Consider the following 23,031-nt stretch of genomic DNA (forward strand, 5'->3'; position numbering starts at 1 on the left):
ATACACTCCTGAATAAATCCTCTGTATGGTTCGAATAACTCTCAGAGTGTATGTGTGTGTTTGCAGGTGGCGTTCTTTCCCATCGCTGCCGAGAGGAGCCGTCAGGCGTTCACTATTGTGTGTGACAACTGCCAAGTGAAAGACATTTCCATTGAAGGTGAGTCTTTTCAGTGACCAGGAAGCTGGTCCTATGATGAAGACGTGACGTGTGATATATTCACTGCGTTTGTTTAGTGTCTGTATTCCTGCGTCTCCCAGGTGAGGGCCAGCTGATTGCACTCCAGCTTCTGTCTGTATCTGGGAGGAAGGAGCCTGCTTTGGTGGCAGAGGTGCATGACCTCACTGCGGAGCACTTTGTCCGCTTCGGCCCGTGTAACCCTCACTCTGTGCAAGAGAAGAAAGTCACCATTAGAAACAATGTGTAAGCCTCACCCTCTGATACCTATATCCCCACCACGAAACGTGTATCCTGTTTGTATAAATGTTGCCCGTCTCTTCTTGAGTGCCGCCATCACGCAGGACTCTTTTTGGCCACAGGATTAATATAGTAAGAAGGGAGACCTCTTCAACTGGAGCACGGTGACTCAAGTGTTGGCAGGATTAAGTAATTGTGTCCTCGAGTGAGAAAGAAAGTACTGATTAGCTAAGAGACACGGGCTGCTGCTCTGCGCGCTGACCCTGCGCGGCGGCACAAGGGGAATAAGAGCCTCCCCTCAGGGATAATTAGATATCTCATTGAATCTCTCTCTCTCTCTCTCTCGTTCTCTCTGTGGCCGAAGCCACTTGGAGCTGCCTTTCCACTGGCAGATCGTGAAGCCAAAGCTGCACCCATTCCTTCCCGGGGAAACCCTGGAGTCTTCCCACGTCCAGGTCCACCTGGCCGCGGACAAGGTTTTCCATGTCAGCCCCCTGACAGGAGTCCTGCCCCCCTGCCAGGATCAAGAGTTTTTATTCACCTTCTGCCCTAAACAAGTACAGAGTACTCCAAAGACATAGCAGCAGAAAGCAGTACTTTAATAACACAGTATTTATTACCTCACGAGTCTCCCGTTTGCAATCTAAGAGCTGATTTTTGTGCGTTTGTGTTTTCTTAAGTTGAAGGATTATCACAGTGTCTGTCACTTAGTCCTGAAGGATGTTCCCCATCTGCCACCAGATTCCACTGACAATGGGTAAAGGCCCTGTGACTTTGGTAGAAGGTCATCAAATACAAAGAAGGCACATCACGCAGTAAAGCTGAGCACACTTTACCTGACAAAGAATTGGGTTGTGTCCGTGTGTAAATCTAGTGTCCTTCAGCCCGTGCGCATCGGGGCTACCGCGGGCGACGTCATCGCCATGGAGATAGAGGTGAAGGGATCAACAGAGCCGTACCAGGTCCTACTGGAGCCCTACGCTGTTATTATCCCCGGGGAGATTTTTATTTCCTCCACCACCCGCAGGAAATTCAAGGTTTATTTAAGTCACTTTTTCTTTACTATAAATGACAGATATTCAAATATGTCGTCCCACAATCTCAGATAATCCTGCTGGTTTCTGTGCCTTGTGTGTTTCAGATGTGGAACCACAGCAAAACCTGCATCTTTTTCCAATGGGAGAGAACGAGCAGCAGCAGCCACATAATGGAAGTGGAGCCCCCTGCTGGCAGCATAGGTGTGTCACACAGTACAACGCAGAATAACATTAACTGGCTTGAATTGGTACGAATTGTAAACGCAAATTCATGTAGTTCATTTATCGTTTTTTTTTTTTGTTGATCTGTCCGTGGGTCAAGAGGAAAACGAGTGTTTCGATTTCGACCTGATCTTAAGTGGCGGGAAACCAGAGAAGGTTGTGACCAGCGTGGTCTGCCACATAGAGCACCGCCACGAGCCCGTCACTCTGCCCGTCGAAGTCTGCTTTAAAGTAAAAATCATCCTGAACGCCATCTTCACAAAATACTGTATCATTCTGAAATGCTAATGTGTTGCTGTGATAATAATAGATGCTGAGACCTCTTTGTGTCCCTCCTTTGACTTTGGTCAGGGTCCCACATTGACCCTCAGTGTGCCCAGTGTGGACTTTGGGCTCATGAAGCTCGGGGAGCAGACACACACCGCCGTGCTCCTGACTAACGTCACCCAGCTGGAGGCCTCCTGGACACTGAAGGAGCGGTGTGACAGTCAGCAGGACCACCAGGAGGCACAGGTTCTACACACTGTGGAAGGCTGCAGTACGAAGCAAAACGTTTGCAACAAAATAAAACGGCATGTGCGCGCATCTCCGTGGCTTAGGTCTCAGTGGAACCAGGCGGAGGAGTGCTGCTCCCCTTGGCCTCTCGCAGGGTGGAGGTGCGATTCCGTCCTCGCGTCTGCCAGCGGTATGAAACAGAGCTGGAGCTGGCGGTGGAGAATGGAACCGGATGGTAAACGTCCGCCGTCCCCGTCTTTGAGGTGAAACCACTGCATCTAACGGAGGACGGTCGACCTCAAACGCCGCCCGTGTGTTTGTTGGCAGTCACCTGACGGTGCGGGCGGATGTGCACTCCCCCCGGGTGTGTCTGCTCAACTGCCGGCTGCTCTTCTCTGGACTCCACGTGGGAGTTCCCGCCGAGGCCAGCGTCGCTCTCTTCAACCAGACCCCACTGCCCTCACGCTTCAGCTGGATGGCACGTTTTGTTACCGCTTCATCTACTGCGAGAGGAATGAACGATGCGTTCATGGGAGAAACTGGTCTGCACTACTAATGTTTCATTGTCACCCTCCCCCCCCCACTAGGCTCAGCTCCAGGGTAAACAGGCCCAGATGTGTGCAGCCAGGTTTGAGCCCTCTTCTGGCACCCTGGGGCCTAATGTTAGTTTGCAGATCCGAGTACATTTCATCTCTCACACAGATGTAAGTATCGAGGTTATTAAAGTCCCAGTGGAAGTGAAGTTAGAGCGTATTTATTTTGTTTTACAGGGAGAAAAAAGAACAAATTTAGGTATAAAACCTTAGATGAAATACAAAGTGTCTTGTATTTTTTTAAATAGGTAAATAATATCACAGGATTTTTCATTCATCATATCATCAGAGGACTTGTCGCCTGAGTATGCGAACGCAAAGGAGGCAAACTGCACTTCTTGCTCTAATACTGTGATGTGAGCAGCAAAAAGATGCGCTGGTTCCATCTTTAATAACACTCTTCATATGTGTGTCTTTGTCCAGCTGGATCTGACTGAGGTGGCTGCTCTCTGTGAAGTCCAGGGGATGAGTTCTCCTCTCGTTGTTGCAATCACGGCTTCCAAAACCCAAACTCTCAGAGTGTCCTACTCACTGCCCACAGTCTGGTAGTCACCTCGGCTTAAAGTCTATTATCCACCTTCACTCACCGCACAGCATGAGTGTCATCTTTCTTTCCCCTTAGCTCTCCTCCAGATGGAGGCAGCCCCTCGAAACTCTTGCTTGACTTTGGCGGCGATGTCATCTTACGCCAGGCCGTAACCAAGCAGTTATTGATAACCAATGAAACTGCCATCGCTGCCCCTTTCCACATAGAGGCGGATTATTTCACCGGCCGTGCTTCGAAGCCAGATGTGCGGTCAGAGAAAAGGTAAAAGGAGCCGGCTCCCTAACCCAAATAATCCATTAAAGAAGTTACGGCGATGTGACACGTGCGGCATTTCAACCACAGATTGAGGTACGTGAAGAAGCCCCTTCACTCTGTTCAAGCCCAGAAAGAAGCAGAAAAAGCACTCGAGGGTGAGCTCAGCTTTTCATCACACCGTCACACACTTTCTGTGCGCGCTCAAACGTCCTGTATCCATCGGCAGAGTTTGTTAGCGGCCTGCTGGCTCACGGAAAAGGCGCAGCCTTCTTTGTCCGGCCAGACTCCGGCATGCTGGGACCTTTTGAGACCCAGACTGTGGATGTCACCGCCTACACGGACATGTGGGGCGAATACAGAGATCACCTCACGTGCAAAGTAGGATCCCATGTGGCACAAGTGGCAAATATTTAATCTTTAGAAAGTACTTTTCCTCTTCATTTCATGTTGAAATGTCATCGCCCCCCTTGTAGGTGGGGGACCTCCGGCCCACGTTCATTCCCATGCAGATGACGGTGACGGGCTGCCCGCTCTACTTCCAAGCGACAGGCCAACGGCCACACAGCCAGAAGCAGGCTCCAGTAACGCAGTCGGTTCCCCCGCTCCTCCTCTCACGTTGAAACACGTGCGGCGATGGCATTATGTCTGCATCACTGGGACATTCCTGTTTGCGTCCTTAGGTTTGGCACTCACGTATCCGGAGGCGACGCGGCGTCTCGTTCTCTTCGCGTCAACAATCCGACCACGTTCGGTAAGTGGCAACTACCCACAATGCTCCAGGTGTTTTTAGACGCTCAACTGTTTTCTGAGAGGTTTCCTGAGCTGCGCCGAGGTCTCAACACGGACCATGTTTGTTTGTTAGTCTTTGCGCTGGTCTCGATACGTAGTCTACTGGGACCTCTCAAACTCTCACTGTCCAAGTTGTATAATCTAAACTCCACCAGACATTCGCTTGGACTGGGAGACATATAACGTAGAGCAGAATGACGATAAACTGGTGGACCTCGTGGTGGCGTACGGAGACGCATTCCCAGTTAAAGATGCTGATGGCAACGAGCTGTTAAGTGCGGCCTCAAGCGTCTCTGGTGGGAGCGTTCAAACAGCCCGGCAAAGAAATACGACCCCGGGTTCTGAGGGGACGAGCTCCTCCGTCTGTAGCGTGGCCGTGAGTACAATTTTAAATCGCAACACGGATGCATGAGCATAAACTTTAATGACTTTTGTGACGACGCCTGTGGGAAATTCTTGCCGCTGCGTTTGCGGCGAGTGAAGCCACATATCGTCGGCTCAAGCCGGCTTAATTCTATTGATTTCAGCGCGAGGAAGAGGAGGAACATGTGTCCGAGGATGACTGCGGTGAAGAGGAAACCCGTCTCTATCCCGCTCCTGCGAAGAAGAAATTGATCTCCGTTCGCATCAGACCTCACGTGGGGACCCTCTCGGATTACCCATACTGCCTCACACCCAAGCAAATGGTACGGCGATGAGACTTTGGCTAAACGAACCCACTTTGCCGCTCTGGTTTGAGCTACTCTTTGTTATATTTTTCTTCTCTCAAGGTGATTCAGGCAAAGAGCAGCAGCACCATCTGTGTGTCTTTCACTCCTTTGACTGTTTCCGGGTCGGGTTGCGAGTCCACATGTGCGGGCCTGGCTCTGGGCTTCATGAGTCTGGACTCCGAGGTGACAGCCTCCACGCGCAAAAACACTGTGTTTTCAATTTCGAATTGACCTAAACTTCCCTCATCATTGTGTTGTGTTTGTGAACAGGCGGCGGCCTGCGTCCCGGGTAAAGTTGGAAGAGCGCAGGGTTTGGATTTGGACCCTGTCAGAATGAATCTACTAGCAGCCATTAAGCCTGCAGCGTGAGCAATTACATTCATACCGAGTCCACAGCGCCCCTAAGGAATTCCTTAAATTAAAAAGAGCTGAGGTTGGGCGAGAGGTGGTCTGATTACGTTTTATATCTCCCCCCTGGCTCGATGCTGCTGCAGGCTGTTGGTGCAGATAGACGAGGACGACGGGGTGCTGGGCTTTCATGCCTCGGCAGGTGATTTAGTGAGAGCAGAATCAGAGGAGGTCGGTCTGACAAACCTACGACGCTAATCAAACGTCCCCCGAGACACCGCCGAGCGAGAATACGGTATCGACCGCTTTCCTGGTGTTTTCTTTCTAGCTGGTGGTTCGTGAATTTGACACCACGCGGGGCTTTCGGTTGAGAAACAACTGTGAAATGGCCCTACACTTCAGGCTGGAGACTCAGCCTCCCTTCAGAGTACTCGAGCAGCAGCTTCAGCACCGGGCCGGCGCCCGCAGCAACCCACCGACCTTTGACAGCCGCTTTCTGGTGCTTCACCCTCAGCAAAGCATGCAGGTGAGACGAGGACGTCACGTTGGGGATAATACAGACTTAGCATGCATTGGCAGGTGGTATGTTCCCCTGAAGGACTCTCTTTTCCCTGTGAATACTAGGTGACGGTGGCCTTCCGCTGCTCCCTGCCCCTTCTGGATCATGCAGACCAGGCAGGCGAGGAGGCCCCTCCTGGGGTGATGCTGATCCAGTGTGCAAGACGGGGAAGGAAGCTGAAGTTCCAGCAGAACCTCTTTATTCTCCACAGCAGCAACAGCCTGCAGGTGAGGAAGCTGCAGGAGATCCTAAACGCATCGGACGTAATGGCGTAACACGAGCTGTTGAACACTTGATTCCCTCCCTGCTCCGTGCAGACGGTGCCCCTCTGCGCCCATTTGTCGCTCGCCACAATGCGACTGTCCAGGGAAGGCGTGGACTTTGGGTTCTGCTACGTGGGGCAGACACGGATAATGGAAGTCAACCTCTGCAAACACGGAGCTCACACCTACTGGGAATCCGTTATAGGTATCCGCCCAACCTCCACATATTTCGGGGCATAAACAAATAGGTTGGACACATAGAATAGTCTTGGCACAATCTTTATTGCATCTGGAGTTTCGACCGCATCCTCTGAGGCCGCACAACTAAATGCCTGTTTTTAGGGTGATTGAAATACTCGCTTGCACAGAGACGTTTTTCGTCTCTGGCTGCAGACGTTTTACCCACAGGTTGCTCTATTGGCACTGGGCCTACACGGCGAGGTGGCTCACTCCTCGGCTACATCCACCATCAAATAAAGAAAGGTTTTCGTTTGTTTTTGGGGAAAGCAAGTTGGTAGATTTACAATTTTTCTTGCGAGCATTATTGTTGAGCCTGTGGTTGTCTGACTCAACCTTCATTTTAATATAATCAGAGAGTTTAAAATGCAATTATTTCTATTTTGTTTGCTGTAATAATGAAATGGTCAATTATGAGTCATCCTCCCTGTAATTGCATTTTCTGTTGTGGTGTGTGTGTGTGTGTGTGTGTGTTTGTAGAGGCCGAGCAGGGAGACTCTGGTGCGTTCAGTGTGACTCCAGACTTTGGGCTTCTCGGCTCAAAGGAGCTCCACGTCACCAGCTGCAGTCAGTGCCTCCAGATCGGCTTCGCTCCCAGGTCACAAACCGCAGAGGAGTCAACCATCATGACCCCGATATCCAAAACGTGCTTGAGTTTGAGACGCCTGCATTTGATGTGTTGTAGTGAGGACAGAGAGTTCAGGGCCTCTGTGGTAATCCGGTCCCGTCTGGTGAAGACCCCCCTCCGTCTGCAGCTGCAGGGAGCGGGATCCTATGACGAGGTCTACAGGTCCAACTAGATCGCAGACACGTGATCACCGCCTGCTCTCCCCAAATAATAAATATGAAGAACAACTAGTTGGGTCTCTATCACTTTATTACATTTTGTTGGTAAGTAAATGATGATCTTGCCAGAGGTTTGCTGTCAATACAAGACAATACATTTAATGTGATGAGACTCAACTAACAGTTGACAGTCACTGAGTTACACTCACTCATTCTTTATGTAGACTTATTAATAAAGGATTTATACAATTAAATATGAAAGTGAGATCTGACACATGTAGTGCATGTGTCACATGTAATCAGCTGATATTAAACATGTGTGTACAATGCCATTAGCTATGTGTCACGCACGTATACATGTTATCAAAGCAGCACTGAATTGCCTCATTAAGAGACGTTCCAAATCTGTCTTTGTAACCACAGTAACAAGTCTTGATTTCTAGTCTTCCCCTAGAGTCCAATAAATCGAAGACAGCAGCAGGAAGCTCCCACTCGAGTCCCAGTGCACATGGACAAAATGTGACGAGCTCAGCAGACACTTTTCACAACAGGGAAATACAGGAAAGGATTATCAGCAAAGCCTTTTTAATGTGTTTTTCTTCTCTAAATGAGCTCTGGGGCTGTTTAACACTGTCTGAACAGATGGATGCAAATAACTAATTGCTATTATCTTCATCCCAAAGGTCCACCCAATAAAATATGATACACAAACTTATTGAAACTCACAATCATGAATTGGAATTGTGCACTTGGAACATCATCAGGTGATCCATTGTTTACTCAGGTTTTATCCGTCAAAACAATTCCACCGTTTTTTTCTCCCGTGGAGCTCACCTGACTGGTGAGTCCATATCAGCCCCAGTTTGCCCCGAGGAAAAGGGATTTTTTCCAAGAATACCTTTTTAACGATGATGAAAAAAGTAAGCATAAGTGACAAACGTATTTGTGTGATTGCTTTTCATCAAACAAATGTAAATGTAACCCACGAGAAACACACACACGCACACAGACACACTGCCTGTTATTGTTCATAACAACAGCCTCTGGTGTTCATCTACTGCACAGAACTCAGAAGTCCTGAGAGGGACGCAAATGTCCAATTGATATTCAGCGCAATGAAGCAGGCTCACGTCAAAACACGTCTGATCACAACACAAGATGTCTGATCAATGTGTAGAGCTAATCTGAGGAGATCGACGCTGTGGACGAGGTCAGTGGAGACAGGATTTACCCAGATTTACCTTTTTGTGCCTGTTGTTCACTATGTTGGTGTACAGGCGGTCTCTTTTTGTAGCTTGAAAAGTCCTGGTTCCGTCTGACAGGATGAGTTAGAATACACTGCTGCATGGTCCGTTTCATTGACACGGCCCATTAGTCTGGAGCTCACGTCGTGCGCTGGCGTATTGAACACAACGTGCTGTCTATAGTGCCAGAAAAATGAAGGACACCAGTGTGTCCAAATTCAACAGATGAAAACAGGCAAGATACAAGTTGTTTACACGCGGTAAAGGGAGGAAATTTGGGTTAATAATAAATTCATTGCCAATAATTCAATAACAATAACCATTTATCTTCATGCATTTTTGACAAAAGCTGCAAGCACTTCCGTCATCTTTGTCGTGTCCTAACAATTTAGATTCTGTCAGCTAAAAAACTGGAATAGTAATATGTATATTAACCTTAAAGCACAACATACATACATTATCAAGCAGTCTAGCAAAACACAACCCTCATAGTTTTAACAATCCACGAACCTAAAATACATTTACTTTCTTTTTACTAAAGTCGTTGTGGTTTGTTGTATTACTCTATTTATTGAAGGAATGGAATGCAATATGTATTGTATTTTGTGTCATTTTTTTAGATGAGTTTTGTAAAAACGAATATAACCATATATATTATTCGTTATTATTGCTATAAGGATTTTTTTATTTAGTGTTTGTGTCACTACGGCATAAATAAATAAATAAATAAGAGCCGGCCTGTTGCAGCAGCGTGTTGTACTTGCTCCAGCTGTCCTCGGGGAGGCGCTGTTTCCCGCACTCTGACGCCGCCGCCTCGGAAACGCACCAGCGGCGGACAGCGTCACCGCTTCCTGGAGCTCACGTTGTTGATGACATCACAGGCGCTGACGATCCAGGGAGAAACTCGAGCTCCTCTCCGTAGTGTGTGTGTGGAGACCAGCAAAGAGCAAGCTGACAAAAAAAATAAAAAAAAATAACAATAAACTTTCCTCCGGATCGCATCACCGGGCGTCGCGGCGTATTCCTCCCGGTAAACACGAGCCGAAGCGGAGCTCTTTCTGCACGAGCACAGCTCGGGTTTGTAATTCTTCAGCACTCAGCGCAGTTTCCGGAAATATCGTTACCACTGTTTTTTGGGGTGAAGATTTTTGCTCTGCATCTGCTGGGATTTCTTTTTTTTCGCTGTTCCCGACGTGTTTGTTCGTGATAATTTACTGTCGACCTGTTCATCTTCACTCGTCCTGCAGCCACAACCGCAACGCGGAGACACATTGATCACCAGGTAACAGCTCGCTCCCGATTTACTGCGTTTAGACTGTTATTTCCTGTTTATACAAAACGCAATGCCGCTACATTTCACACTGTAAAGTTGCTCGTTTGTAGTTCAATCAGCTGTTCTAATAAAACGACCATGCTGCAAACTTACTAAATAGTACTTCATGCAACTGTTACTTTATAACCACAGATGTATTTCATTTCATGTATTTATTCAGTATGATCATTTGGATCAGTAGAGGCACACAAGTGGCCCCATATTTAGAAGAAGATTCGCTAGTTAGAAGATTTTTTTTGGATAAATTCATCTTTTGTTGCTCGAAAACGTGTTTGCATTTTTTTATTTATTTTTTACAAGTGAGCAATTCCTGTCCGAATCCCTCTTTTCACGTGCTTTTAACAGTGTTTTGTGCTTCTCATCATGTCTCAGTAACTTCTGGGAAGTCGTTGTCATCTTGTGCCCCTCATTCATGTCCTGCGTCCGTTTTGTTCTCTGCTGTCACCCTTCCAGGCCTCTGTGACTCAGTGAGTCCGTTAAGCCGGCGTTTTCCTTTAAAGGAGAAAAGGCAGCGCTCTGAAAAGTCCTTCGCGTGTTCCTATTTGTTTTTCCCCATTTTCAAAGTATTTTTGAGTCCAAGCTGCTCGCCTGGTAAAAGTGAGAACGATGCCGGTGAGCTTCACCAGACATTCCTGCCGGGGGACCGACCTCTGAGACGAAATGAGTCTTTAATCAGGCCATCATGTTCATCGAACCAAACCAATGTGTCTCCAGCAGCCGACTGAGGGCCCCCCCCACCCGGCGTGCCCCAGGGGCCTCAGAAATAGTGAGAGTCAAACCGTCAAGTGGAAGCCGCCCCCACAGATATGCTCGCTGTGCCTGAAGCAGAACCATCCGCTTGGCTGATAGCGGGACTGGATCCCAGTAAACACGGCAGCCAGCAGCAGAATCAACGGGTCGCTAATTGTGTTTTGATTGTACTAATGGGGGAGAGTTTACGCGGGGGGGGTTAACCAAAGTGAGAGGAAGTTGCCCCCCCCCTCCCCCGACCCCCCCTTCCATTGAGAGGGGCGAAGTGGTGCCGTCATACGCCGAATTCACTCAGAGAGCCTCGTTGCTCGCCAGACGCCCACTGACCAGAGGGCTGGAGGTGAAAGGTTGCGGTTGACTCATAGAACGGGGCCTATTATCTGCCCTCAAAGGACGTTGCCTGGTTACACCAGTCAACAAAACACGTTTGCCATTACGCGCCGTCGCTCGTTAACGTGGATTATTGGTAAATAACCGCGCGTAGCGTCTCTCTCTCTCTCTGAGCTCTTGCTTTGGAAATTCCTTCACTTTTTAAAGATTCTGCAGTTGTGTTCAGAGCACAGACTTGAAGCTTTCAAGAAAAAGGCAAAAACAAATGAAAAAGCTGCTGATTGCATTCTGGGAAATGTAGGAGCCGGCCTCTTAGGAGGTTGACCGAGGACAAAACTAAGGAAATCTTGGCCTCTGCTGCCTTGGCTTTCGCCATTTTTCCTCCCTGATCTGCTGTCCAATTGGTTAGCCGGAGGGGCCCTTTCCATAACTCTTTAAGCATTAACCCATAACTACAAAGCAAACCCGCTCTATTGATTCTATTGATACCTGACGTACATATGTGACACAAAGCGAGCTCAGACAAACCTTCTTTCCTTCCATCTCCGTTGCAATAAGTTAAATATTTGCAGACCAAATTCTTTTCTCGGGACATAATAAACAAAAGGCCACATGTGTTAAAACCAAGCTGTTAAGTCCAGGGAATCCTTATTATTATTATTATTATTATTAATAATTAGATAGCATTGGTTTGGAGCCCGTCGGAGAAATTAAAAAACAAGTAACCGTCCTCTGTCATCTGCAGAACAAGCAGCAACTATTTCTTCCAGCGATCAGAGCCGCGTGGCGATGGAGAGACACTCGAGTAAAACCAAAGAAAGCCTCCTCAGACCTCGCCAGATGGCTCAGCGGATTCCGAGCATGAGAGGGGAAAAAAAAAAAAAAGATGTCCAACAAGACTAAAAATTGGGCTCTAATTGCCGAGTGCCGTGTCTGGCACAACCGAAATAACCAGCCACAAGCTACCGAAACGGGGCGAGGACAGGGCGGGGGGAGGAAATGAGCCGGGACACACACACACAGACGCCTCCCTGAAGAAGAAGGTGGCAGCGATTCACTGAGAAAATGCTGCACTTAATGGTCGATTTTGGCACCGCACGAAACACGGGTGTGCAAAAGCCGGTCGCGGGACACCCGAGATGACGTGAAGCAGCTCCTGCTGACTGCGTTGGGAGCGCCGGAGTCCCGTATCTAACGTGACGTTTTATTTTAAACCGCTGCAGAAATAATAACAGGTTATTTCACGAAGGCTAATCGCAAACCATTGTGGCTCTTGAATCGGAGCCCGCAGGAAGTAGAAAGTGAAGGCGTCCGACCGGTTCCCCCCCCTACCCCTCCCCCCTCTGACCTCCCCTCTGTTCTACACAAACCAAGAGGAAGTTGTCCTGATTGAGCTTTGTCTGGCGCGGCCCGTCTGACCGTGAGGACAAAAGCCGTCAGCGGCAGAGACGGCGAGGACGGCCGGATAGACACAACACACCGCCGGCCCGGACTCGTACAATAACACTGAGGCCTGAGGTCAAAAGCCCCGAAACCGGAGGCGTTCTCCGCGGATGAAGCTTCGGTGGCGACTTTGGCGGCTTGTGTCCACGACGCCTCTCGCGTGGCTGCGTTTGGGTGGAGAGAGACAACGAGTCCGTGCGCTTGTAGTTGCGTGTCTCCGCATGATGGAAAGGGCAGCTTCCTTTACAGATTGTGCGATGCAGGCGGTGGATGCACTGTGTGGACAGCAGGAGAATCGCTCCTTCAGTTGGCTATTTTTAGCCGGTGCTGTGTGGTAGATGATAATGGCAGATCTACTTATCTGTGAGCTGACCATGGAGCCATCACTTTCACTGAGGAGGATCCTCTTACGCTGGAGTCCCGTTGGTGCAGGTGGAAGGCAGTAACACAGCCAATCCAGCAAGAAAAGCATTGACACTAGGGCCCAAACTTAGAATCCATTAAATGTTTAAGTCACATTTGGTCGTTCCAGATCCTTAAATTAGAGGATTTGTTGTTTATCTCTGAAATCTTTTTTTTAAAATTGGCTTCTTTCTTTGCCAAATAAAGCAAGCGATTCCAAGGTGTCTCGCTGGGCTTCGGGTGATTAATGAGGCACTTTTTTAAATACTTTTCAGCAGAGAGCACGTTTGTCTACCAAACTCTTGTTTTAAGACTCTAAAAGAGAAATGTAAAGTCCACAGCCCCATAGCAGCTCTGTGAGAGCATCCGCGCTTTAGCGAAAAGCCGCGGCATGCTGACATGCTCACGAGGACAACGCTAATTCTAATCAGTCCTGCAGGTGATTTGTCAAAGGCTCGGGGAAAAACAGAAACATTTGTCCTCGTGATGATGCTAGATGAAACTTTTAGTGGTCACTTAAGTTGTTAGAAGGCATCAGCTGGTAATCATGAATGTCTGCACCAGATGTGCCAGTGTTCATCCAGTAAATGTTCAGACATTTTACAGTGGAGATTTTTGACCTGCTGGTGGTACGAGATGAAAACAGTCCGATGAGTAGCATTCATCCTCAGAGATCATGAATGTCTGTCCAAAACGTGGTAAACGCCAATCATTGAAATATCTCAACAAATACTTCATGGATTCCCGTCCTGCTCATGGACTTTTTTTCTAGAGTTGCTCTATTAATAGTTGAAACAAGAGATACACATCTGCAAATCATGTCATCAAATCAGAAGGGGAACTTCTTTATTTGAATTGAAACATACATATGTCATAGGAAAGAGTTATTCAGCCTTGTGTCCCACTGGAGGGGGCGGATGTTGCATCTCTTGTGCAATAACTCCTGTGAGACGAAGCGAGAGGAGCCAAGGTTGTGATCTATGAGCTTGGAGGCCCCACGTGGAGTGAGTTTTTTTTTTTTTTGCTGCCCACGCGCTCCTTCCGCCCCCCATAAATCCTCCAAGTGCCTCTCTGTATAGACGACTGTGGGAAGTCGCCCTGCACACACAGTTATCTGATTTCCCAGCGTGAGCCGGCTGTAGGGCTCTGACTCATGTGGCCACAGCGCAGCGTTGGCTAGCGTTCAGCGGACGGGACACCGTCACCAACACCACCACCACCACCACCACCGCCCACCTCTGACCTTATAAAAAGAGTAAGTCACCCAGAGATCCACCGATCGCCCTTCACTCTCCGCCTGTGTTGCAACTCCCGACAGTCTAGCGGGTGTTGTGAGCGGATCAACGTCTCCTCGTGATACCGGGCCTGGGACGCATTACATGTGATCTCATCAGCAGAGCAGAATTCGCATTGTTTTGTTTTGGATACAGCAGCGTCAGCAACACGTGACGTGTGATTGTTAAAGGAGCACGCCATTGTTTTGTTTTTTTTCTTTTCTTTGCACAACGCGCGATGACGTCCTTTTGCATTCACAGCTGGTCCTTTTGTCCGGTGGCTAGATGTCAAGATTGACACGTCTGTCCCGACTGCAATGTAGACATGGAGCTAGGAGCTAGCTGGTCAGCTTAGCTTAGCTTAGCGTCAAGGCTGGAAAGAAGACAGCCCGGCTCTGTCCAACGGCAACAAAGTCCATAAGATTCTCCCCACGTCTTCTCAAAGTGCTATGAACAGTTCCATGTCCTCATCGAACAAACTCTCACAGGTGTCCCCCCCTCCTCCCCCCCACTGGTTTCTGTGGTTCCCGTCATGGTGCCGTCTGTTTTGCCGCGTGATGTCTGCTAAAAGGTGCAGAATGGAAACCCTGCGAGGCCAGCGAGCGCGTTTGCATAGTGCTTCACGCCACGGCAGCTGGAGACCAGGCCTTCCACTTCCCTCGTCCAAAGTGGGAGGGGAAGAGAGGGCGTTGGGGGGGGGGATTTCCCCTCAGAGACCGGCGGCCAACATAGCGCCGTTTTCTCGGTGAGGGAGTGATGTAACAGAGCTGAAAGAGGCCAGCGAGTGTGTGCGCACGGGGTCTCGGTTTTTCAATAGAAATCAGAATGCAGTTTGAGGAGCTCAGCCCGTCCTCGTCTGTCCCCTTCTTTTTTTAATTAACTTCCTCCGTCACGTCAGCGCAGCCCTCGTGCTGTGACAAAAAAGGGAGACCTCTGCCAGTGAGGCGTTGGGCCAGACTCTCAGAGCACATCTGGACGCGGCGAGCACGCCGAGGCCCGTTTTCGTCTCACGAATCCGGTGTGGGGAGAGAGAGAGAGAGAGAGAGAGACGTTGGGCCGTCGCCGCCTCGGGGGAGCGAGAGCGAGCGGGCGGCGATTTAGCAATCTGATCCTCCAAAACCAAAACCTGCCGCCTGCCAAAGGGCCGCCGGGAGAATCGGGCCGGCGATCTGTGGGCACCGCGAGCGTCGCGTCCCGCCGGGCGGAGCGGCGAAGCAGATGGGCCATCTGGTGACTCGCTGGCACGGGACGGGGCTTCTCTGCCCGCGTGTGCGTGTTAGGAGGCCACCTGTCTGCTGGCTGTTCATCTCTTTCATGTATGGTCAGCAGCACCATACTAAAAACAGCCTGACACTGAGCTTTTTTGGGGGGGGGCATATTGTACACAACAATGCCTCTTTTGCACCCTGATATCAGTGCGTTAAAGTGCGTTTTGGGGCTCAATTTAAGTTTGACCGTATTTGGCGTTTGCGTTGCGATGCATTCAGAACGCCCTGCTCTTGGAAAGTGATCCTGCTTGAACATTTCTGTTGTATTTACTCTATTAACGGACTCGGGCCCTCGGGCCGTAACGTTGCCGTCTGTGTTGCTTTTATGAAAAGTTTTCCTTTATCGTTTATTGGTGTCGAATGTTTCCCGTAAAAGACACAAGGACACAAACAACATGGGGACTGGGGAAAACAAAACGTAAACCTTGATATTCACGGCCTCTACAAACTCAATCTGCCATACGAGTTTATATACAGACACTTTATTCATCGTCAATTTAGAATTTCTATTTTTTTTTTCTCTCCATAAGCTTTTTACGATTCCTCCTACAAACAATGAGCTGATTTCATAGACAGTAAAGTGTCATCCGCTCATAATGGGCTCATGTTACAAGAATCTAATGGTGAGTCATCCGTAGAGTATCTTTTAAAGAAGCCTTTATTCTCGCAAAGAGGCCTTTTTGGCTCCTGCAACGGCCCGTCGGTCACAGTTGGTCTCTGCGGTTGACGCTCTCTCACAATACACCAGAAGAGACCGTTTAATATGACGAGCTACTGGACTGCGTTTGCTCCTCTTCCCCTTTTTCTCTTAAGCTTAAATTGTAAGAAAAAGTCTCCCACGGTTTTTGTGTGTGAGACTTTTTTTTCCGGATGTGACATTTTCCGTATTTAAACTTCTCGCTGAACTCTTTTCTATGAAATGCTGGTTTGGTCGTGAGCAGCGTGAAAGGGGAAGGAAAGTCGTTTTTCTTGATGTCATCAGCGGAACAGAAAGAAACCGAGCCAAAAGCATTTTCTACATTATGGGATTGGACAAACGCTTCTTCGCTCTCCATCTGAACGCACAAAGAAGGCTTCGTGTCATCAGTGCTCGGGTTGTCATGTTGTTATTTGTTTCCCAGGAGTTAAGAAAATAAAATAAAGTACACGCCAGGATACACTGCTGGTGAAATAAAGATTATTAACTCACAGCTTTGTGTTGAAACTACCACCTGCGTCCTGTTTTGTCATTGTTTTGTTTTTTTGTGCGATCATGTTATGGCCGCCGAGCTGAAGGAAAGTGCCGCAGTCCTTGGATGTTGAAACCGGCTTATTTTTGTGTGTTTTTTTTGCTCTCAGGATGAAATCTTCGCTTGCAGAGAGAAGAAGTTGAGCTCTGGGCTCGAGTTCAACGGGGCCACTTCCTGATGATGACAGTAAATATGGGTGAGTAGCGTAGCGGTAAAGCACTGTACATACAGAAAACACACACACACACACACACACCTCGCACATCCTCTGGCAGAAACACAACGGAAGAAACTCAACACAAAACGCCTGTTTTGACCTTGCTTGTTTTCGCTCTTTTTTAACAATGTTGTATTCCTGTTTTTGTACTTTATTAGTTGGCAAAACTCGAGGTGCACACAATGCTCCCTCCGAAATAATAAGTGTACCGCTGGTGCACATCATATTTATATTCACACCTACCAAGCCTATTATTCAGTTGCACAATTCAAGCAATACAAAATAAACAGACACTACAGAAATACTGAATATCACTGTGAAGCAAAAAGCCAACTTAAAGCTTCCACTAATATATTATTAAAATATTTTACAATCATAAAACGGAATATGCGTCCGATAGACAACAAAAGAAAAGGAACATACACATTACTGTTATGCAAAACCATTCCCCAACACTCAAGAGAACAGTTTCTGTGCATACCACAACCCCAACAACAGAAGGACCTGTAGTGTGTTTGCATGTGCACGGGTACTGTTGGCTTCGGCAGTTGGAGACTAAAGCTGTCGTTAACTGACCACTGTAAACAAAGCTCCGAACATGGAATCTGTACTTGCTGGTCTGCGCTTACGATTGGAAACGAAGAACAACGCGCTACTTGCGCACCGCAACTCGGCCCTTTTATTTTTGACCCCACTGAGATCCAAAACCGCGCTGTTGCCTTTGTTCCCGCAGATGACGGTCTCCAAAATGGACCGGGACCGCACAGGAACTCGCAAGGTAAACCTTTTTTTTTTTATTGTCTTGGATGAGAAATCAACATGACAGAAGTTGGTTGACCTCTTGTGGAACACGGTGATCCTCCTTCCTGTCAGAGGACGGTTGGTCAGTCTTATTCCACGCGGCGTTAAATTGAGCAGTGTCGGTGGGGGTCGCCGGCGTTCCCGCTGCTCTCTGGGGTTATTGCGCTTCGGCTCAAAGACCAGTAACAAGTATCACTAATTTATACTTAATATTTAACGCTGACGCAGCAAACTTTAGGCGTAAATAAAAAGGATAATTGCAAATGGGCGTGTATTTGAAAAGCCTCTCCTTCAGTGCACCGAAAGTCGTCTCTAAGAGCTCGCTGCCGACCAGTGAAAGTGTGCATGTGCAGGAATGTCGCAGACTTTAGATGCTGTGTAGGAATGATTGCCGACATTCTCCGGGCGAAGGACTTTCGGTAGAGTCCTTGTGCAAACATTGATTGTGCAATTCTCACACGCACACCGCAGCGTACCGTACTTCACAGTAATTATTCTCACTGACAGATTAACTTCAGGGGTTTAAACGTTACACCCATTAGTCGCTAAATTATCTGTGTCGCAGTTTCGATAACCGGCAAGGTGTGTAGAAAGAAAATGATCCTTGCTTAATGTGTATCTACGTGTGTGTGTGTGTGTGTGTGTGTGTGTGTGTGTGTGTGTGTGTGTGTGTGTGTGTGTGTGTGTGTGTGTGTGTGTGTGTGTGTGTGTGTGTGTGTGTGTGTGTGTGTGTGTGTGTGTGTGTGTGTGTGTGTGTGTTGTGCGTCAGAGCATCAGCCCGTGGTGCAGATTGAGGACACATTTGGCTCCAGCTGCTGGTGCTGCCGGATGCCTTTGCAATGATGTGTCTCTCTGCACCAGGAAATCCCCACAATGTCTTCATTCAGGCTCACACACACACACACACACACACACAAAGATTGTTAGCTTGCATGTTGCAGCACTAGCCTCTGGAACCCAGTGGTCGTTCTGTTTTTTGGAGACAGCTACAGCTTTTTAATCTCACATTATACACAAACAGAACACTTCATTTTCACGTTTGCGGCCGAAGAACTGACTTTTGGCCGAGACCACGGCTCCTTTTCGGGTTAAAAGTTTTTGGTCCGGAGTTCCGACTTTGTTCCGCCAGCTGCCTTACGCAGTTCTCAGGGTCAGCCTGAGAACCCCCCCCCCCCCCCCAAAAAAAAAAAACATCTCATGATGCAGGAGTGATGATGCAATGCGCAGCAATCCACCTCCATTGTGTAACATCGCTCAGTCTGCTGAGCTTCCTGGAATCCCCCCTCCTCCCCCCTCCCTCCCCCTTTTCTTACGCGTCACTTTTCACCCAAGACACAAGAAGAAGGCCAGGAGAGCGGAGATGAAGGTACTTCTGCCCGTCCAAATACCAGACGGCACATTCTCAGCCGTCCTCTCTGGCAACGTCGACTTGGGTTCTTTGAGTTCCTTGCAATCGTTTTTCTTTTTTCTTTTTTTTTTTCCACGAGGCTGCTGCTGGCAGCGACGCGCGAGCTGGTCGCTTTCCACTGCGATGGCGGTTAGCCTTGGCTGGCCTCGGCCTGGCAGCAGCCAGCGCCGCCGCCGCCGACCAGGCCTCGGTGATGTCAGGAAATGAATTCATACGCCGCCGCTGCCCTGGCTCTGTACGCCACCACGCAATTCTCACACTCTCTCTCACCGCCCCCTTTGGCCCAGCCGCCCCCCCCCCCTCCGCCTCTCGCCCTCTGCTTTCATCCTCGTGGGTCACGCGCACAGAAACACGGATGCACGGGGGCTGCTGTTTTTTTTGTATCCTTGACAGTCCGGAGCGCCGAGCCTGCAGGCCCGACTGAAGCAACACGTGCAGAGAGAGCGAGGCAACGAAGGCTGTTGCTGCTATTCCTTAACAATAATTAATGCACACTCTTCTTGCCGTGCAGTACAGTGGCAGCGTGTGCCCCCCCCCCCCCCCCCCCCCCGTTGTCTGTCTTTGACCGACTCAATTTGAGAAGCCGTTCATCTCCTGCTGCGGAACGACGCGGTTAGCCGCGCTCCGCACTCGGAGCAGAGAGACGGTGACTCAGTTCCGTCATGTCCGGGGGGGAGGAAACGGGCCCCCGTCGAGCCGGTTAGTCACCCGGCGCTCCTGGGCGGCTCGCGTTTCGACGGACGTCCCCCGTCCTCTGCGAAACACTCAAGATGTCCCTTTTTGTCTGTTCTCCCTGTGGCTCCTTTTTGTCTTATATCTTGACCTCACCTGAACTTATCGCGGTCGCACAACCCACACGTTGCGTTACCAACCCGCTGCCACGGAGGGGAATGTGCTGACGAGGTCGAGCCTACGTGATTGTCTCAGAATTATAGTTAATTCTCAATCATTTAGTTCTGGTGAAGGTGCTTTGGTTTGCTTCTGTTAGTGTTTGCTCAGAGGGCTGAGCTTTTGTCGGCGTGTCCCTCACTTATCGCTCTGCCTTATTTATCTTGCGCCGGCGTTCTGAAGCTATATTGGGACCGTCAAACAAGACGCCCGCCACTCTGCTGATGTGGTTTGACCGCGATTTATCTCAGCTGTAGGTTTGAATTCACCCGAACAGAGGCTGTGGCTTTCCAGCGAAACCAACACTATGGATGAAGGTTATTCGATTGAAGCTGCATTTAAAGTGAGATTATGCAACTTTTAATGGACGACATTGTCCTCTACTTTGGAATTAAAAGGTTATAATATGTCTGTAGCTCATAGTAGCTAAAGCTAGGCTTTCATTAAATTCAAATTAACATGAATTGCAACCACGTATATTTGTGTCTTTCTTTATACTGGGACATTCCTAATGTAGGAGTGTAAATCTGTGTTTGTGTCTGTGTGCGTTGACCTCTGGGGGGGAACGAGATCAAATCCGTCTCCGACCACATCTGCTCCCCGTGCTGCTATCAAGGACCTTCACCGTGGTCTTCCAGACACACACACACACACACACACACACACACACACAGACCCTTTTTATTTTCCAGAATGTGGTCCCTTTCCGGCAGGTGGTGTTTGTGCTGCGTGGCACACACCTGGTGTGTGTGTGAATGTACCCGGGGCTCATCTGAGAGGCAGCCAGGAGCTGAGGTCAACGACCTCTTCTTTATATTGTAATCACTGCACTCACATAATTGGTTCTATCAAAGTCTCTTGATATGGTAATGTGTGACATGCTCATCTGCATGATTGCCCCCTTCAGATACGAGCGAGCGTGTGTGTGTGTGTGTGTGTGTGTGTGCGCGTGTGTGTGTGTGTGCGTGTGTGTGTGTGGCAGACAGATTGAAGTGGGAGATGAGGAGTGAGAAATGGGAACACGGGCTAGTTGTCTCTCCTGCACTCGCAGGTTTCGCTAAATGATTTTTTTAAGGGTTTAATGAACGCTGTGGACCTGCTCCCCTGAGGGAGGGCGAGGTACAAATTTGAAACGCACTTGACTCGGCGTTTGGCGAAAGAAGCGGATCAATCTTTCGTCTGATTTACGGGAGGTGCGATTTCAAACAAATGGCTTAGTTCCCGACGTCTCTCTCCGTTTGTTCGAGGACGAAAGAATAAAGTGGATAATAACAAAGCTCCAGGCCACACACACACACACACACACACACGTGCTGCATTATTAAACAGCCTTTTTGCAGTGCAGAGCTCGAGAACCGCCAGCATCGTTAAGTTTATCAGAATTGCTGAGTTTGGCAACGTGCACCAGAGAAGACCCCCCCGTTATATTTTGCTTTCCTCTCTTCTCACGGACAATATGTTGTTTTGGTTATATAAGAGAGAAACCGCTGGATTCTTTCCAGTAGTGGAAACTCACTACGCAGATGGCACCAGAACAGGAAGTATCAGACCAGGTGTTGCCTCATCGGCCGGCCTGAGCCAAACCCGAGCGTGGCGGTGCCTCCGCGAGGCCTCCGTCGCTCATCCGCCGCGTTCTAGTTGTCGGGCGACCGTGGAGAGCGAGTGCCACTCGTTTCACCGAAGCTCCGGCTGCGCTGACGTCTTCTTGTGTTTTCAGATGACGAGGAGGCGCTGAACTCCATCATGAAGGACCTGGCGGCCCTGGGCCGCTGCTTCACCCAGCAACACGGCCACAAGCCCAAGAACAGGAGCGTCCTCTACAAACAGGTAGGCGGGCTTCGCCACGAGGCGACGCTACATTCGAAGCGTACCCCGACATCGACCTCTGACCTCCCCGCAGGCTTCAAAGGATTAGTGGTATTACGTTGCAAAACCCAAACCTCAGCGTCGCTCTCCCTCAGATTCTCCTGTAGTGTCGGAGCGGACGTAACCCGTTTTGCGGACGCCGATGTGACACCGGGCCGCTCACGTACGCTTGCAGGCATGCGAATCCTAGAATGGGCTAAATAAAGCTGACTTGCAGTGTAGCGTACGTAGCTGAAGGGCTATTTTGGCTTCGCTGGCGCTCCGACTGGTCTATTCTGACAAAGACAAATCACGTCGAAGTATCTTGAGGCTTTTTTAAGAGATCGCGTTCACAACAGGATTTTATTTCCCTCAATCACCTTGTGCCTCTTACTGGAGTGGTTTCCTTTCGCGTCGGCTCCCCCCCCCCCCGTGGAATGATAATTGGCAACTGCTCTTGAAGTGCCGATGTTTATGACGAGCCATAAACAAACGGCGCGGAGCAGATACACTTTGGAGCAAACCCGTGCTCTTTTTTTTTAAGCGGTCGCCCGCGTTGCTGTGATGTCACTGCAAGCTTATCACCATGACCTCATGCAGACTTCCAGGCTCCTGCGGATTCCTGTTGCCGCGGGTAATGACTTCGAAAATGGGAACCTCGTAATGTGTCATGCCGTCTTTGGAGTCAAGTTGAAGGAGCTGTATTCTTTGTACTGCAGGACAAAGTTTCGCCAGTGACCCTTAACCTGAACCTAAAATACGTTCAAATTATAATTCACTTAAATGCCAGTTTATTGCTCTCATCCGCTCCGGTCCCACGTTTTGACTTTCCACTGTTGTTATTTTCCCCCTCAACAGGATTTAAGAGTCAAGCTGGAGCACGAGAGAGAAAAACGGTATGTTGGAACGTCCGTATTGTTTTTTCTACTCCTCTGTCCAAACCTTAACGGGTCTTTTTTGTTTTGCTTTGCCTCGCCTGGGATTTTTAGTGTCTCGTGGAAATCCCAGTTACATGCCAGAGCGGCAGAAAGCGAGGGAAAATTCCTGCTTTGACATTTAGCCCGGGGGGGGGCCCTTGTGTTTTCAGGCCCGGACGGGCAGTTTGAGAGGGGTAAAAGTGAAGGCGAGAAGGGCCCGAGCAAAAAGACAAGTGTCCAGTGCTCCAGGGACGGCACTCCCCGAATTAATATTTAATCCCTGCGTGTTTACGCGTGCCTTCTTTCTGTCTTTCCACATCCTTCACCCGGCAGCCAACGACCGTCCTTCACACCACCGGCCTCAACAAGCAAAGCGCGGCTACATTAAAGGCCGGCGAGCTGTTTTCCCACCAAGGTGCCTCACAG

At 49.1% G+C, this 23,031-nt stretch overlaps 2 protein-coding genes across 7 annotated transcripts in view; both read left to right on the forward strand.

Annotated features, from left to right (window-relative positions):
* Positions 1 to 7,328, forward strand: part of dlec1 (DLEC1 cilia and flagella associated protein) — a 12,807-nt gene extending 5,479 nt beyond the window's left edge. For 2 of the 5 annotated variants that reach the window (XM_040167661.2, XM_078096630.1), the window contains 27 exons: positions 67 to 157; positions 235 to 421; positions 780 to 972; positions 1,096 to 1,172; positions 1,290 to 1,452; positions 1,557 to 1,653; positions 1,775 to 1,905; positions 2,026 to 2,187; positions 2,274 to 2,404; positions 2,497 to 2,647; positions 2,757 to 2,873; positions 3,186 to 3,307; positions 3,385 to 3,570; positions 3,652 to 3,719; positions 3,791 to 3,942; positions 4,038 to 4,153; positions 4,245 to 4,315; positions 4,509 to 4,729; positions 4,881 to 5,039; positions 5,124 to 5,246; positions 5,334 to 5,428; positions 5,558 to 5,642; positions 5,740 to 5,937; positions 6,036 to 6,197; positions 6,288 to 6,438; positions 6,951 to 7,068; positions 7,156 to 7,328. In XM_040167661.2, the coding sequence (XP_040023595.2) occupies positions 67 to 157; positions 235 to 421; positions 780 to 972; positions 1,096 to 1,172; positions 1,290 to 1,452; positions 1,557 to 1,653; positions 1,775 to 1,905; positions 2,026 to 2,187; positions 2,274 to 2,404; positions 2,497 to 2,647; positions 2,757 to 2,873; positions 3,186 to 3,307; positions 3,385 to 3,570; positions 3,652 to 3,719; positions 3,791 to 3,942; positions 4,038 to 4,153; positions 4,245 to 4,315; positions 4,509 to 4,729; positions 4,881 to 5,039; positions 5,124 to 5,246; positions 5,334 to 5,428; positions 5,558 to 5,642; positions 5,740 to 5,937; positions 6,036 to 6,197; positions 6,288 to 6,438; positions 6,951 to 7,068; positions 7,156 to 7,270 (3,642 nt within the window). In that variant the 3' untranslated portion in view covers positions 7,271 to 7,328. The remainder of the gene's footprint in view (positions 1 to 66; positions 158 to 234; positions 422 to 779; positions 973 to 1,095; positions 1,173 to 1,289; positions 1,453 to 1,556; positions 1,654 to 1,774; positions 1,906 to 2,025; positions 2,188 to 2,273; positions 2,405 to 2,496; positions 2,648 to 2,756; positions 2,874 to 3,185; positions 3,308 to 3,384; positions 3,571 to 3,651; positions 3,720 to 3,790; positions 3,943 to 4,037; positions 4,154 to 4,244; positions 4,316 to 4,508; positions 4,730 to 4,880; positions 5,040 to 5,123; positions 5,247 to 5,333; positions 5,429 to 5,557; positions 5,643 to 5,739; positions 5,938 to 6,035; positions 6,198 to 6,287; positions 6,439 to 6,950; positions 7,069 to 7,155) is intronic. The other 3 variants (XM_040167662.2, XM_078096628.1, XM_078096629.1) reach the window with 3 other exon arrangements.
* A 1,986-nt stretch (positions 7,329 to 9,314) lies between these two features.
* The window catches only part of map3k22 (mitogen-activated protein kinase kinase kinase 22), a 29,558-nt gene continuing 15,841 nt past the window's right edge, over positions 9,315 to 23,031 (forward strand). The window contains exons 1-5 of one of the 2 annotated variants that reach the window (XM_040167669.2): positions 9,315 to 9,782; positions 16,639 to 16,725; positions 17,480 to 17,524; positions 21,561 to 21,670; positions 22,547 to 22,584. In XM_040167669.2, the coding sequence (XP_040023603.1) occupies positions 16,707 to 16,725; positions 17,480 to 17,524; positions 21,561 to 21,670; positions 22,547 to 22,584 (212 nt within the window). In that variant the 5' untranslated portion in view covers positions 9,315 to 9,782; positions 16,639 to 16,706. The remainder of the gene's footprint in view (positions 9,783 to 16,638; positions 16,726 to 17,479; positions 17,525 to 21,560; positions 21,671 to 22,546; positions 22,585 to 23,031) is intronic. The other variant, XM_040167670.2, reaches the window with a different exon arrangement.

Source organism: Gasterosteus aculeatus, chromosome 21 (genome assembly GCF_964276395.1).
Source record: "Gasterosteus aculeatus chromosome 21, fGasAcu3.hap1.1, whole genome shotgun sequence".
NCBI lineage: Eukaryota > Metazoa > Chordata > Actinopteri > Perciformes > Gasterosteidae > Gasterosteus > Gasterosteus aculeatus.